Source organism: Phalacrocorax aristotelis, chromosome 3 (genome assembly GCF_949628215.1).
Source record: "Phalacrocorax aristotelis chromosome 3, bGulAri2.1, whole genome shotgun sequence".
NCBI lineage: Eukaryota > Metazoa > Chordata > Aves > Suliformes > Phalacrocoracidae > Phalacrocorax > Phalacrocorax aristotelis.
This window is the reverse complement of record NC_134278.1, coordinates 105,763,780-105,776,490: the sequence shown is the minus strand read 5'-3', so window position 1 is coordinate 105,776,490 and position 12,711 is coordinate 105,763,780. Positions and strand designations below refer to the sequence as shown.

The following is a 12,711-nucleotide window of genomic DNA, read 5'->3' as shown; positions in this document are numbered from 1 at the left end:
CAAGTGGTGTGCCCAGTTGTGATTTCCTTGCTTGTCTTTCTCAGGTGTGTTTTGCCGACCTGAGTACCCTCAATTTCCTTTGTCTGCTTGGGACCAGAGAAAACGAAACATGCTCTAGCTTCAGCAGAACAACTTGATAAAGCCATACCAAACTCAGGACTGAAAAAATAACTAAAACCTATGCTGCCCTCTTAACCACAGTGAAATCAAAGTTCTCTATCATTCTTTCTGTACATTTACAATTTTTTTTCCCTAATAGTTTTAGTATTATTTCCTGGGACAGTGTAGAAGCCGTATGCTGCTGTTACACATGAATTTGGTATTTTGAGACAAAGAATGCTAAGCCAAATCAAGCCGGTGATTAGTTGACAGTTCTGCATGAAGAAAGCGAAGTCCACCAAATTCCCAGACTCTTCAAGTTTGAGCAACATGCACTAAGACGTAAATGTTCTAAAACTGTGTCTTCAGGGGAACATCAGTGCCTGTAGACATTCCATCTAGAATCAGAACTTCATACTGGGAAGCACTGAAATTTTAGTGATGTGTTAATTTGCATGTGTACTAGGAGATAATTTTTTAATTCATAAATGTATCTGCTTGCTTTGATTTTTTTAATTTTTTTTTTTCTTCTCCAGACTCTGGTTGAGTGCCATCCATCAGGAATAAATACTCATACTTCTTTGAGTATACCAGACCATGTGTCAAAGGAGGCCAGATCACTCATTCAGCAGGTAATTGAGGGGAAAATTGTTTTCTATTGGTGCACATGTAGAGTGGACAAATACTTATCTACCTAAGTTGTTCTGGTGAAGTAAATACAAAAACAGAAAGCTGCTGATAGGAACATGGCTAGGTCTTTTGTCAACACTGATGAATTTTGCCCAGCTGTTTTGTTGCATCTGGAAACTTTGACTTCTGCTGCCACGTGTCTCTGTAGGAAGTGCTTTGCTATTTCTTCAAAGAACAAGTTTGGTCAATGCCAAGTGCTCTGGAAACACCTGCTGGTAATGCATGAGCATTTTAGGAATTCTGCTCTAAGTGTTCATGGAAACATTTGTAATGAATTAGACTAAAAAATGTTGATGCCAATTCAGCAAGATAGCTCTAAGTACTATGAAACCTGTAACGCACTGATTAGAAGTTATGACCTTGCTGTGGTTGAAAATCTGTAGCTGTCCTCCAGGAAAACTTCTGGATGCCATTTGTTAAGAGAAGCACTTTAAATTGTGAATACAATTACTTCTGCAATAAGATAACTGGTAGGTTGGACAAAAGGCAGAGTAGGAAACCTTAAAATATAGACAACCTTCCAGACCGATGCAATATTTTCAAACTAATAGGAATAGTGTTGACTGCTAGTTTTAGTTTACTCTTAGCTTTAGGTAGTCAAGACTGAGAGAATAAACTTGTAGTACAGGGTCTTGAATTTCAGTTAATGCTATCTTCCTTCTAGTTAATCTTGGCCTATCTGGGGAAATGGAGCCTGAATCTGACCTATTCCACTTGAGTAGAGTAAGTGATATATGTGAACTGTGTTGTTCGGCTTTGAAGAGTATCTTGCTAGTGGGTGCATAAATAATGACATCACTTAGATGTAGATTTGAACAGAGCAGAGTGAACAGTTCTTGAACAAAACGAAGGAAAGAAATTTTGAAAATTGAGCAAGTCAAAAGACCAGTGACAGATTGATTTCTGGGCCTTTGCTGTGAAATGAATAATGGAAGTGGAACTAGATGTTTGGACCTCTTATTTTGACTAGGTGACGTAAAGTCACGGGAGGTGAAAGCATGTGTCTGTGTGTTTCTGGCAAAGGTAGAAAGGGAAGTGACTGAAGAAAAATCCCATTTTTGTCTAATCTGCATTTGTATTCTTAGAGGGTAGCAAATTGTTACCCTCACCCACAGGTGCTGCAGGTCTCAAATGGCTAAGGGAAAGCAAAACCACACTTGAAGAAGGGAATTCCTCCCATTAAGACTGGAAGTGAAGACAAATGAAGTCATCCAGTCCACATCTCCCTGCCAATGTAGGATTGTTCTTCACTGCAGACTAATGTATTGCCTATTCTCAAATATGCCAAAGACTGGCTCTTCTGGCACTTGCGGTTTAAGTGGCAAATATATCTCTGCCACTTGCAGATATATTACAAGGCCAAATGTGTTCAGAGAACTGTCACCCCAGTGCCTGTTAGGTTAAGTCTTCAGTGTAGTGTGGTGACTTATCTGGTGGAGGTTCGACTATATGAGCTAGTAAATCACATTTTTGTTGTGTGACTATCCAAGGAAGCTGCCATTCATTGTTGAGGAAGCCTTGTCAGGAAAAGGAAGAAAGCTCTCTTGGCATGGATAGCAATTTGTCATTGCGACTTTCCTTCCCCCCACTGCCAAGGGTAAACAGGTCAAAGCATCACAGAATAACTCTCTGGGATCAATGTTCAGCTATACAGAAAAGTGTGTATAGAAAAGCTATACAGAAAAGCAGGAGACATTGTCTCCTGCTGTGGCTTCCAGTGCAGGTGACTTCGCTGTAAACACCTCCTTCATTTAGCCAGCTTCTAAGAAAACGGAGATCTGTTTATTTCTGGTGAAAGATGAAGTTGTTATTTTTATGTTGGTTTGGTATTTTGCACCCAGTATTTTTTTCAGCCACCTCCAGTCTTTACTGCCAACAAAATCTGCAGCATGACTTTTCAATAGGTATCTATTGCAGTTTGTGTTGCATCTGCTTTCTAAGATTAAAGTTCTTCTGGAAGGGCAAACTCCAGAAAGTAAGTGTCCATGCTTAGTGTCTCCCTGCTGGTGCCAGTTGTATTTCAGCTGAAGACAGAGAGACCCTGGCTGCATCTGTTTCTGCTGGCTTGTGGAAGATATCAGAGCAGCACTATCCGCTGTCACTGAGCTACCTTTACTATGTGACATTATGACTGCAAATAGCAGAGCCATCTTAAAATGTGTAAATTCCTATGTTTATGGATGTAGACTCACTTAGATGTTGAGTGCATTAAGATATGAATACACATTGTTCCAAGTGGGAGAAGTTATCCTATTAGCTGTTGCAGAAAAAGGCAAGAAAGAAATCATGCCTTTGTACTGGCTGTAATTGAATAGAGTATGAACAGTTCTCTAAAATGGCAAAATATTTTTGTGTCTTTATTAGTCTCTTTGGAGTATTACCTTTGCATTCCCTTTTATATGGATTGGTATCTTTAAACAGATGTAAATATTGTGATTTCCTTTTCACATGAATTCAGCATGTGATGTACAACTAAAAAGCAAAGGAGGTGCTGAATTTTAGGAAATTTCCATAAAGCCATTACACTGTTTTGTTTCTTTCACTGGGGTTTTGATTTTTCAGTTTTAATCCATTTGCAGGACTCTTTAAAACTTTTTTTGTGTGTGTGTTAGGAAATAGAGAACTGGCTCTAATATCCTGGTATTTTAGGACCAACTTACAATTTATGAAACGGAAAGTTACAGACCACTGTCCCTGATGTAGCCGTAACACAGTGGTGTGAGCAAAGGTTAACATGAAGCAAACGCAGTGTCCAGACTTCTACCGATGCAGGCTCTGGCTGCTGCTCTATTTTTTTAAAATGAGGTTAAACTTAAAATGAAGTCCCAGTGTGCAGTGCTTCAGGGAATTGCATGCTGTGATCAGTAGTCTCTGAAGACTGTAACACTGAGACTCAAGGAAAGGAGAGTCTTCTTCCATTTACTGGATTTTAGGAATTTCAAGTATGCTTTCGCACTCTTGAAAGTAATTCATAGAGCAGGAAAACAGTAGGATGTCCCTTACCTTAGACCTTTCTGGAACTTCTAAGCAGTTGTTTTTGTTCTTACTCACTGAATCATATATCTATTTTTCTTTTATATCAAGCTTTTGCAGTTTAATCCTGCGGAGCGTCTTGGTGCTGGTGTTGCTGGTGTTGAAGACATCAAATCTCATCCATTTTTTGCCCTTATAGAATGGGCAGATCTGCTGAGATGAGAGATGCGTGCCCTCTGAACAAACTCAGGTCAAGTGGACAAGTTTCTTTGGCACAGAAGCACCCTGACTTGCTTCCTTTGGATGCCCCAAACCATTTGGACGTGATGACTAAAGGACGCTGGAGCAATCAGGCCAAAAGTGAACACTTTTAACAGGAATCACTGGTTGTACAGGGTGCTAGATTATTTTTATGGCAACTGGTTGCTACTTTTGTGTAAGTCTTTTCACCAAAGGGTGGTTTGTGAGGGAACTCCTGGGCAGCATGTTTAGCACTGCCAGCTTGTTGGTGAAGTAGAAACAGGAATGTGCTCCTGGTGCTTTGCTTGGTGATGGAAGTGTCTATAGACTGTGCCCATTGAAAGTGTCTTTTGTAATGTCAATAGACCATTTCCCTATGCTGAGTACAGCTCAGCAGAAGAGGGGAGGGGGGGAGGAAAGAGCAAATAATTTATTAATGGTATATGCTGAATAAAATACTAAAATGCTTTATGCAAAAGTCGACACATGAAAAATATATCCATTAAAAATTAAGAAAGCTGTTGCATAATACTGTGGAATGTGTCTTGAAAATGGCATATCGTTTCCCACTGTGGAAAGAGCATATAAAAGGCAAATAACACTGTCAAACGTTGTACTTTGTTGGCTGGCAATGTCTGTTTAAAACTCTTGACTCCATTGTATTTGATGAGCTACATGTTAAAGTCACTACAGAAAGGGAAATCTTTTCCTCAGCCGGATAAACACTGCTTTAGCACTCTAATAAGGAACAAAAAACCATAATGCTAAATAAATGTATAGATTAAAAAAGGAAAAACTCTTCTCTCATCACTGCAGCCACCACTTTATCACTTAATGAACTTTACTTCCTCTAAGTGTCCTATTTTTAGCTGCTACTTCAGGAAAAAACCTTTCTGCTTGTGCTCTTCTGCTTGAGGAAGCTTCTGAACTCTCCTGTTTGTTAATAGTCTTAATAAATCAAAGAAAACCTGCACCATTGCTCTAACAGGAAGAAGCCTGGGTTTTGCTCATGCCAAATGACTAAGTGATATCTCTGAGCAAACCCTAGTGGGTAAGACTTGGGTGTGAGCCAATTAGCTGACCTGTTTGTTTGTTAGAAAGGTCTGGAGACTGGGAGAAGAATATAAGACATGCAGAATATTTTGCTGTGCGCTGCTGTTGCTGCTAAGCAGCCATGCTTGTATGGGTTCCTGACGTACAAATGCTGTACGCTGCGATGCTTGTACAGATTATGGATCTGTGGGTTTTTTCCTAAATGTTCCCTTTGCTCTCACTCTTTTTTTTTTTCCTTTTTCTTCTTCTCCCCAGCTTTATCCGGAGAACAAAGGGCAAATTCCTTTGGGAAAGTGAGGTGACAGCGATGATTATTGAATTTACAACTCACAAAAAAAAGTATTCCTCCATTTGTATTTTAGCAGCGTATTTTATGGGCACTCCCAAAAGTGCATCTGCACAGTCTCCATCTGTTAAACACCAGGTCGGTGTATTCAAATAAAGTGGAAAAGGAAAATGCTTCACTTACACAAAGGAAATCTGGAAACTTTTTTTCCTTTTTAGATTATTCCACTCCCCTCTTTTTTTTCTTTCTTCCCTTTCTTGTGATCACCAGGCCAGGAGAGGGGCTGTAACAACACCGCAGGTTGTAACCAGGTCACTAGTATCACTGCCTACGGAGTGCTGTCCAAGATTACATCACTCTCAGAAACTGTGTTTCAACCTACCACCCTCTGGCTTCATAACAGGAACTCCCTCAGGTGAGCCACAGGAACAACTTCCTGTGCCGAGCGGGTCGGAAATCTCTAATGCGGAGACCAAGCTGATCCAGAGCTTCCTTCCAGCACTGCCCTGGCTGTGACTTTGGAGAGGGCTTGTTACTCAAGGGAAGATTCCCTTCCCTCAGCCACCTGACTCCATCCCTGGGGCTCTCTAGCCTGGCCACTAGATAATGTTGTTGCCTGTGTTGATCTGTCCCATTGCATTTGCCTGGTGATAACTGTAAAAAAAAAAAAAAAAAAAAAAAAGAAAAGAAAAAGGTATTTTTCATGTTACTTTGAAATACTCTCTTGTTCAGGTTGTACCTGTGTGCTGGTTGCAGGTAAAGGCAGGATAAGATAGCCCAGGAGCACGAGCTGGTTTCTGTGAGCAGCACAAGGAAAATGCTGTTCTAGCAGAAACCAGATGACCAGTCACTCTCACTGCAAAGCACTTGGTTTAGTGAAGGACACAGAAATACTTCTTTTTCAAGTATGTTAGTAGTGAGGAAGTCTAGATCACGGAGACTATAAGGAATGGGGCACCTGGCAAGACAGCTTGCCAGAAATGAGCCTTTGAGATGCTACAGGTTTTTGTAACGTTATCACTGACTCTGATAATGGTTTTGCTAAAGGAAGCATGGTCTGGAGTTAATTGCACAAACACCTCCTGTGTCTATTTTTTTCCCCCTTTAACATGTATTATGTTGTGTTGGTGTTTACATGTATTCCTTTAATAAACAAAACCTTTCGAGCCTAATTCAGACTTCGGGTTTCTGAATTTTACGTTTAGTTTTGAAGACGATCCTTCCTACCTAATCGAAGCTTTTTTTCCTTTGCTTTTATGACTTGAAATGTTCTGGATATCTTCTTTTTGATGCCTTTTATGAAGGTACACATCTCTCTCTTGCTGACTGTTAAGGAGTGCAAAGTCTGTTCCACCTTCCTTCTGTTACATCTAATGGCTGATAGCAAAACAAATTGGCACCATTTTGTTCAGTGTGGGGTTACTGTCTATGTAAACCACAGTAAAATAAACCTATAGATTTTCCTACTCTCCTGTGGGTGTTCAGGTAAGGCAGATAACACACTTAGGACATCTCAAAGTGGTAATCCATTGCACCCTGTTGAACTGCTCTGTAATGTTTTTTGTGTCCTACTGAGAAAAGCTGGGAGACAAAATGTTTGAAGGCTTGCACTGGGTAGAATTGCTGTGAGGTGAGCCAGGGGCCCTGCCCAGACCTACAGAAGAAATTGCATCTCATTAAATACAAGGGACATAACTTTGCTTTTAATGGCTTTATTCACAGCTTCTGTGCTTGTAGCACAGCTCCTATACCTCCTGTGAAAATCACCTCTCAGACAGCAGCCACTGTCACGCTGACTCTCCGCGCACCTTTGGGATGCTGAGTCGGCAGGGTTACCTGTGCTGGAACATCTACCCGGCTCCTCTCTCCAGTGGTAAACCTGTTCCTTGGTGTGTCCCTGCAGCGAAGGGCACTGGGATGAAGAAGGCTGGGGAGGTCAGCCTTTTCTAAATGAAGCACTCAGCATAACAAGGTACAGGGAAGTATGAAGTAAACCATTATGGGATATTTTTTTTTTTTAGTCTGGTGTTATTTGTTTTCTCAAGGACACTGAGTAGGAAGCTGGAGAAACAGAAACTTCCTCTCTGGTGAGATTTATGGTACAGATTTTAGCAATAAAATGAGAAAGTACATTTGTTGATTTCTTCGGGTTTGTGCTTTCTGTGTGGGGTTTGCTGTGAGCTGAATTCTGTGCCTCCTGACTGCTGCCAGGCCCTGCACTCTGCGTGACGGTGCTTTACCTGGGCTCCAGGGCGTGCCGGTGAGCCAGCCTGCAGCCTGGTCTGTCCAGGGCTAAGCACCCCAAAGTCCTCTTCCAGTCAGCAGCATCTGTGGCTGAAGAGACCCTCTTGCAGCTGGCCCTCAGCTTGGTGTCTTCCAAGCTGCCCATAGGTTTCAAATCAGAGCCCCACAGCTTTTTGCAGGGTCTAAGAAATTGCGCGGACAGGATTTCTTTGTCTCTCTGCAGCAGTGGCCTGTTAAATGCTGCCCCTTCCCTTGCCTCAGCAGCTCATTACCTCAGGACTGCCAGTTACTGTACAGCGTCCTCAGGGTACAGTTGGAGATACAGCTGGAGAGGCCCTTTATGTGACCACAGTGCCTCTTGTTTCCTCCCGCCATGCTTCTGCCTAGCAGCTTCTTGCATGGCGTGGTGGGCCAGACCTCCCGTGGGCTCTCGGTCTGCAGTAGTACCTGGCACCACGTACACTAATGGTGGTTGTTTAGTGTGTAGCCACCAAAAAATGGCAGGCTGGGGTATAGCGAGGACCGGTCCAGGCCTGGGGCTGCCTAAGGACTTTCTGTACGATCTCACCTCTAATGCTGGACCCTGTGAGGGTGCCGCACCATGGCGCTGCGGGAGGACAAGGGCCTGGGCAAGGCCACGAGGCTGGGGCGCAGCTCCTGCTTACATAAATGCATGTGCGGACAAGATGGGGGAGCGAAGGACTTGGCTGAACAACAGCGGGGATGCTGGCAGCCACAGCAGGTGCATAGGGCGTGTGTGAGGGGCTCAGGCAGCCTCCAGGACAGGGTGCTTTGTGTGGCTCCAGCTGCGATCTGGGAAGGAGTGACAGAGCCAACTCCCAGAGAGGGAACGGGACTTGCTTAAAAGGTGCCGAGCAGCTGCTGCTGGCAGCAGTGCTTTAGACTGGCAGTGCACGGCCGTCTCCTGTGCCGCAGGGCCCAGTGGAGGGCTGGTTGCTGCCGGAGCCATCTGCAGGAGCAGAGCTAGGGAGCTCTGGCACAAAGGTGAGGTGTCCTCAAGAAAATCCCAACTTCTGGTTGGTGAAGTGGTAGAAGTTGTCCCACCTCATGCTAGTGCCATGTGGTGAAATCTCCTGCACCCCTGCTGCCAGGCAGAGAAGGCTAATCGGTGTGCAGCAGAGAGGATGCACCAGACTCCCGGCAGCGGGTGACAGCTTAATGCGCTGCCCCAACAGGACCTCACCACCTCTTGGCAGACCAGAGGCTCTGCTTCTCCAAAGGCAGCTCTGCTTCCATCTCCTTGGCCCAGGGACCCATCAGGAAGGATTAGAGCTGCTGCCGGAGGGCTGCAGTAGCGCCGTGATGGGCAGGAGAGCTGGGGAAGCATGCAATGCTGGGCAGTGGGGAATTAGTGTCCTCTTGGGAAGGCTGTGGGCAGTCACCTTGATGCTTCGCTGCTGAGATCCTAAGGTTGGCAAGTTTGGGAAAAGTCCTTCTGGGGGCAATAAACTAGACAAGCCAATTGGCAAGTGGTGGAGCTGGATAAGAATGGGCCAGCCAGAAAAAGAGCAGATGTTGTGGGTGTCAGTGGTCCTCAGCAAAGCCTTGCTAACCTCATTTTGTTTTGCCTTGGAGACAGAGCCATTTTGCCTCAGTACAACCTCATCTTTACCAGTTTCTCCCATCCCCTTCCATGAGCTGAGCTCTTTATCCCCAGGGTATTTTCTAGGTTTGCCCAGCTGTCTCCATCCATGTCCTGCACTACATCCTTCAGCCCTGGTCACAGATTTTCTTGCCCTTTCTGTGCCTTTGGTTCTGAAATGTTGCCCCAAAATGCTAGGATCCGGGAGTGGATTATCAGATGCAGCTGTTATCCCCATGTACCAATGAAAACAGAGAGAGAGGATTACTCCCACAAAATGAAAGTGCGGGGGTTGTAAAAGCATTAGGAAATTGCTTACCCCAGCAGCGTGTGAGTAACGAGAGTTTTATGGTACCTCGTGCAGTGGTGGGATAACGAGGAAGGAGCCTCCACGAGAGGGGCCAGTGCTGCACCATGATTTAGAGCACAGCACTGGCTAGCTATGCTCTGCTTGTGGTCTTGCTTGTGCACTGTGGTCTGACATTTGCCAGCTCATAATCTTCCTTTATGAACCAGACATAGAGAAGAACTACTTCAACAGTGTGGACCATGTGCCAAGTGGCATATATCCTTTCTCTAGGCTTTAATTTTTTTTTTTTTCATCCCCACTACTCTGCCTCCTTGGGCTCCTTCCTTCCCAGCCTCAGGCCTGCTTTGTCATCAGATAAGTCCCTTGCGACCAGGCCCTGGTCTCTCGTGGTGTCCTGCTGGGCCCAGCAAAGCTGAGACCCAGGAAGGTGAAGCAAGAGGTGAGTTCCTGTGAGGAGGACCTTGGCTGCTCCAACCCCTTGCAGGCACCTTGGCAGGTGCTCTGTGGTACTGCAGACAGTCCTGAGCTAATCTGCTTTCTAGGATAAAGTAAGTGCACAGTGTGAAGTCCCAGCCCCATCAACATCACTGGGATTTTTCGCATTGACTTTGCTGGGGTCAGGAGCTTACCCTTCAATTACAGAGAGAAGCCAATTTCATAAAAGTAGGTATAAAGAGCTTATTTGCTTCCCTACTTTAAGCATACCCATGTAGTTAGAGTGTTAGAGAAATAAGTTGGTTTGGTTTGTGTTTTTTTTTTTTTAATTTATTTGCTATTATGGTGAATGCAGTTAACATGGCTATCCAGTTACTGTCCCTGGCTGGGGTGGGGTCTGCAACTCTTCTCCCTCAGCCTTTGCTGTGCTGCTGATTGACTGCATGAGCCTCCCTGTAAATCAGGGAGGGCATTTTGCTAAATGGCAGAGATGGCAAGAGTTAGTTAGCGCCTGCCCTGTGTTTTAAGGCTGAGAAGTCTTTGATGAGCAGCGCTGCACATGCCCCATTAGGGTGGCTGGAGCGCAGAGGGCTGAGAAAGGCAGGCATCTGGTTTCGTAATTATTTATTTTCGTAAATAATCCCTTGTCCTTGCACCCTGGACTCTGACAGCATTTAGAACATGCCGTGTGTGGGTTTTTTTCCCCCCTTCCAAAACTTATTCATTTGGAGAGTGGTTAAACAATAGGTTTTTGTCTAAATCTTTACCAGTGAAATTGTCAGGAGAGATTTCCGCCCCCCTCTTCCGTCTATCCTCCTTTTGTCTCCTTCAGTCGTCAGGGTCAGGATCTGCCGCCAAACGGAGACCACGGTTGCTTTTCCAGGCCCCAGATGCCAATATGTGGCAGCATCTGGCTGGTTGGCAGGCGCCGGGGCAGTGGTGCTGGCTGCGCCGCAGCCTGTCATGCGGCGGCGGCAGTTGATGGGCGCCCTGCTTCTTTGAGAATATGGTCCCAACCAAGGAAATGGATAATAATTAAATCTACTAAGGGAGGTGAATTATCGGGTAGGGCGGCTGCTGTCAGAAGCTGCGCTGACTCCCAGCCCTGTTTTTTTTGTCCTCTTCAGCAGCATCTCGTGTAACCTTACCTTCTTGTGCTGTGAGTGGTTCGGGTGCCTTAAGGCATGGAGCTCCTTGAAAGAGAAATACAAATCACTAAAAATGTAGAGATAAAACCCTCTCCTTAGAGGCCATGTGTTTGGCATGGGAAACACATGATAACAGCTTGCTTTAGAAAGGTGACATTTCCACTGAAGGCTGAATAATAAAAAATGCATTCTAAAAGCTGAGCTTTTCTCTCTCTTCTGATATATTAGACTTTTGTAATGAAGACAGCTTCTGGGACTGGGGAATCTACTGCTTCCTTGAAATACATGCGTGGGAGCTCTCCCTGGCCCTAATGGGTGTCGCACGTGGCTCCGGCTACATTAATGTTGCAAGCTCTATTAAAAGGGATTGTTGGTAGCCCTTCATGTGCCGTGAATCAAAGCTGTCTTTCCCTAACTTTGCTTTAGCTCAGGCTTGCCCATGTAGACAGACTTGCCCAGGGTTAAGTCGCTTTTAATATTAAGATGGGTAGAAAACATTCTAATATGTTGATGTTTTGGTTTTTTTTTCTTCTCCCTTTTAATTCAGAGCTTGCTGGTGAAGGACTCTGGAGGGATGGGGAAGGAGGAGACAGCCAGGCAGCTTAAAGAGGCCTCTGAGGGTCATGTTGAGTCTGTGCTATTATGTTCCAGTGAGGAGAATAGCTTTATTGACAGACAGCTGTTTGAATCCTGCAGCCGTACAGTATTTGCTGCAGATCCGCATAAATACTGAGCCCATGTTGACAAATTCCTTGTCAGTGCAAAATAGTTAAACCTGCTTGTTTAATCATTTGTGTGCTCTTACCTCTGCAGCTCTGAAAAGAATGAGCTGCTGTTTTACAATACAATGCGTGAGAAATCTGTAAATGCTCAGAGCTGTTTCACGTGAGGTTTTCAGGGTGTTGTTTTATTCAGACCCTCTTAGAAATATAGTACTCCACATTTTTATTATGCTTAATTCAGGTTTTTTTCCTTTTTTTTTTCTTTTGTCTCTAAAAAAGGTGTAATTCTTGTTTTTCAAATAAAAAATCTGGTAAGCTGGCTTTACAATAAAGGTAGCAGATCTCTTGGCAGAACTTAGGTCCTGTCTGCGATATGCCACCAGCACAGCCCCTTTAGGAGTCCCATACCTTGGTTTGCAACACGTGCGTGGGGGCATGTGAGGATGTATGTTTTGGTTTGTCTTTTCTGGCACGGGGGCATGGAACCTGTGCTACCGTTTGCCTCCTGTCTGTAGCTCAGGGGGTGGCTTTTTGACCTCCCTCCCATTTAACAATAATATCTACCTTCATACCAGCATACTATGTTGTCACATTGTTGGCCTCGGCTCTGGAAATATAGTATCTAAAATTAAAGATATTTTTTTCCATTTTGGAAATTTCAAATTGACCTTTGTCACTTAAATAGGGAGAGAGCGGTGTAAGTCAGGGCTCCTGCCATACAGGAATGGGAAAAATGAAGAGGTGTCTTTTGAGACTTTCTTCAGACTCTCTTTACGGTGTTGTGTCTCTGTGGTCCTTTCAAAATATTTCTGGTGTGTGAGTAATTTTCTAATCAAAAGTTATATTATCAAGGGGTTACCGAAAGACAAGGCCTCACTGAAGAGGGACCCTGTTGTTTAATCAGACAA

General features: G+C 44.3%; 1 protein-coding gene across 5 annotated transcripts in view; it reads left to right on the top strand.

Moving 5' to 3' along the window:
* The window catches only part of RPS6KC1 (ribosomal protein S6 kinase C1), a 91,274-nt gene extending 86,476 nt beyond the window's left edge, over positions 1 to 4,798 (top strand). For all 5 annotated transcript variants that reach the window (XM_075088920.1, XM_075088918.1, XM_075088922.1 and 2 more), the window contains 2 exons: positions 636 to 731; positions 3,874 to 4,798. In XM_075088920.1, coding sequence (XP_074945021.1) covers positions 636 to 731; positions 3,874 to 3,984 — 207 coding nt within the window. In that variant the 3' untranslated portion in view covers positions 3,985 to 4,798. The remainder of the gene's footprint in view (positions 1 to 635; positions 732 to 3,873) is intronic.
* The last annotated feature ends 7,913 nt before the right edge of the window (positions 4,799 to 12,711 follow it).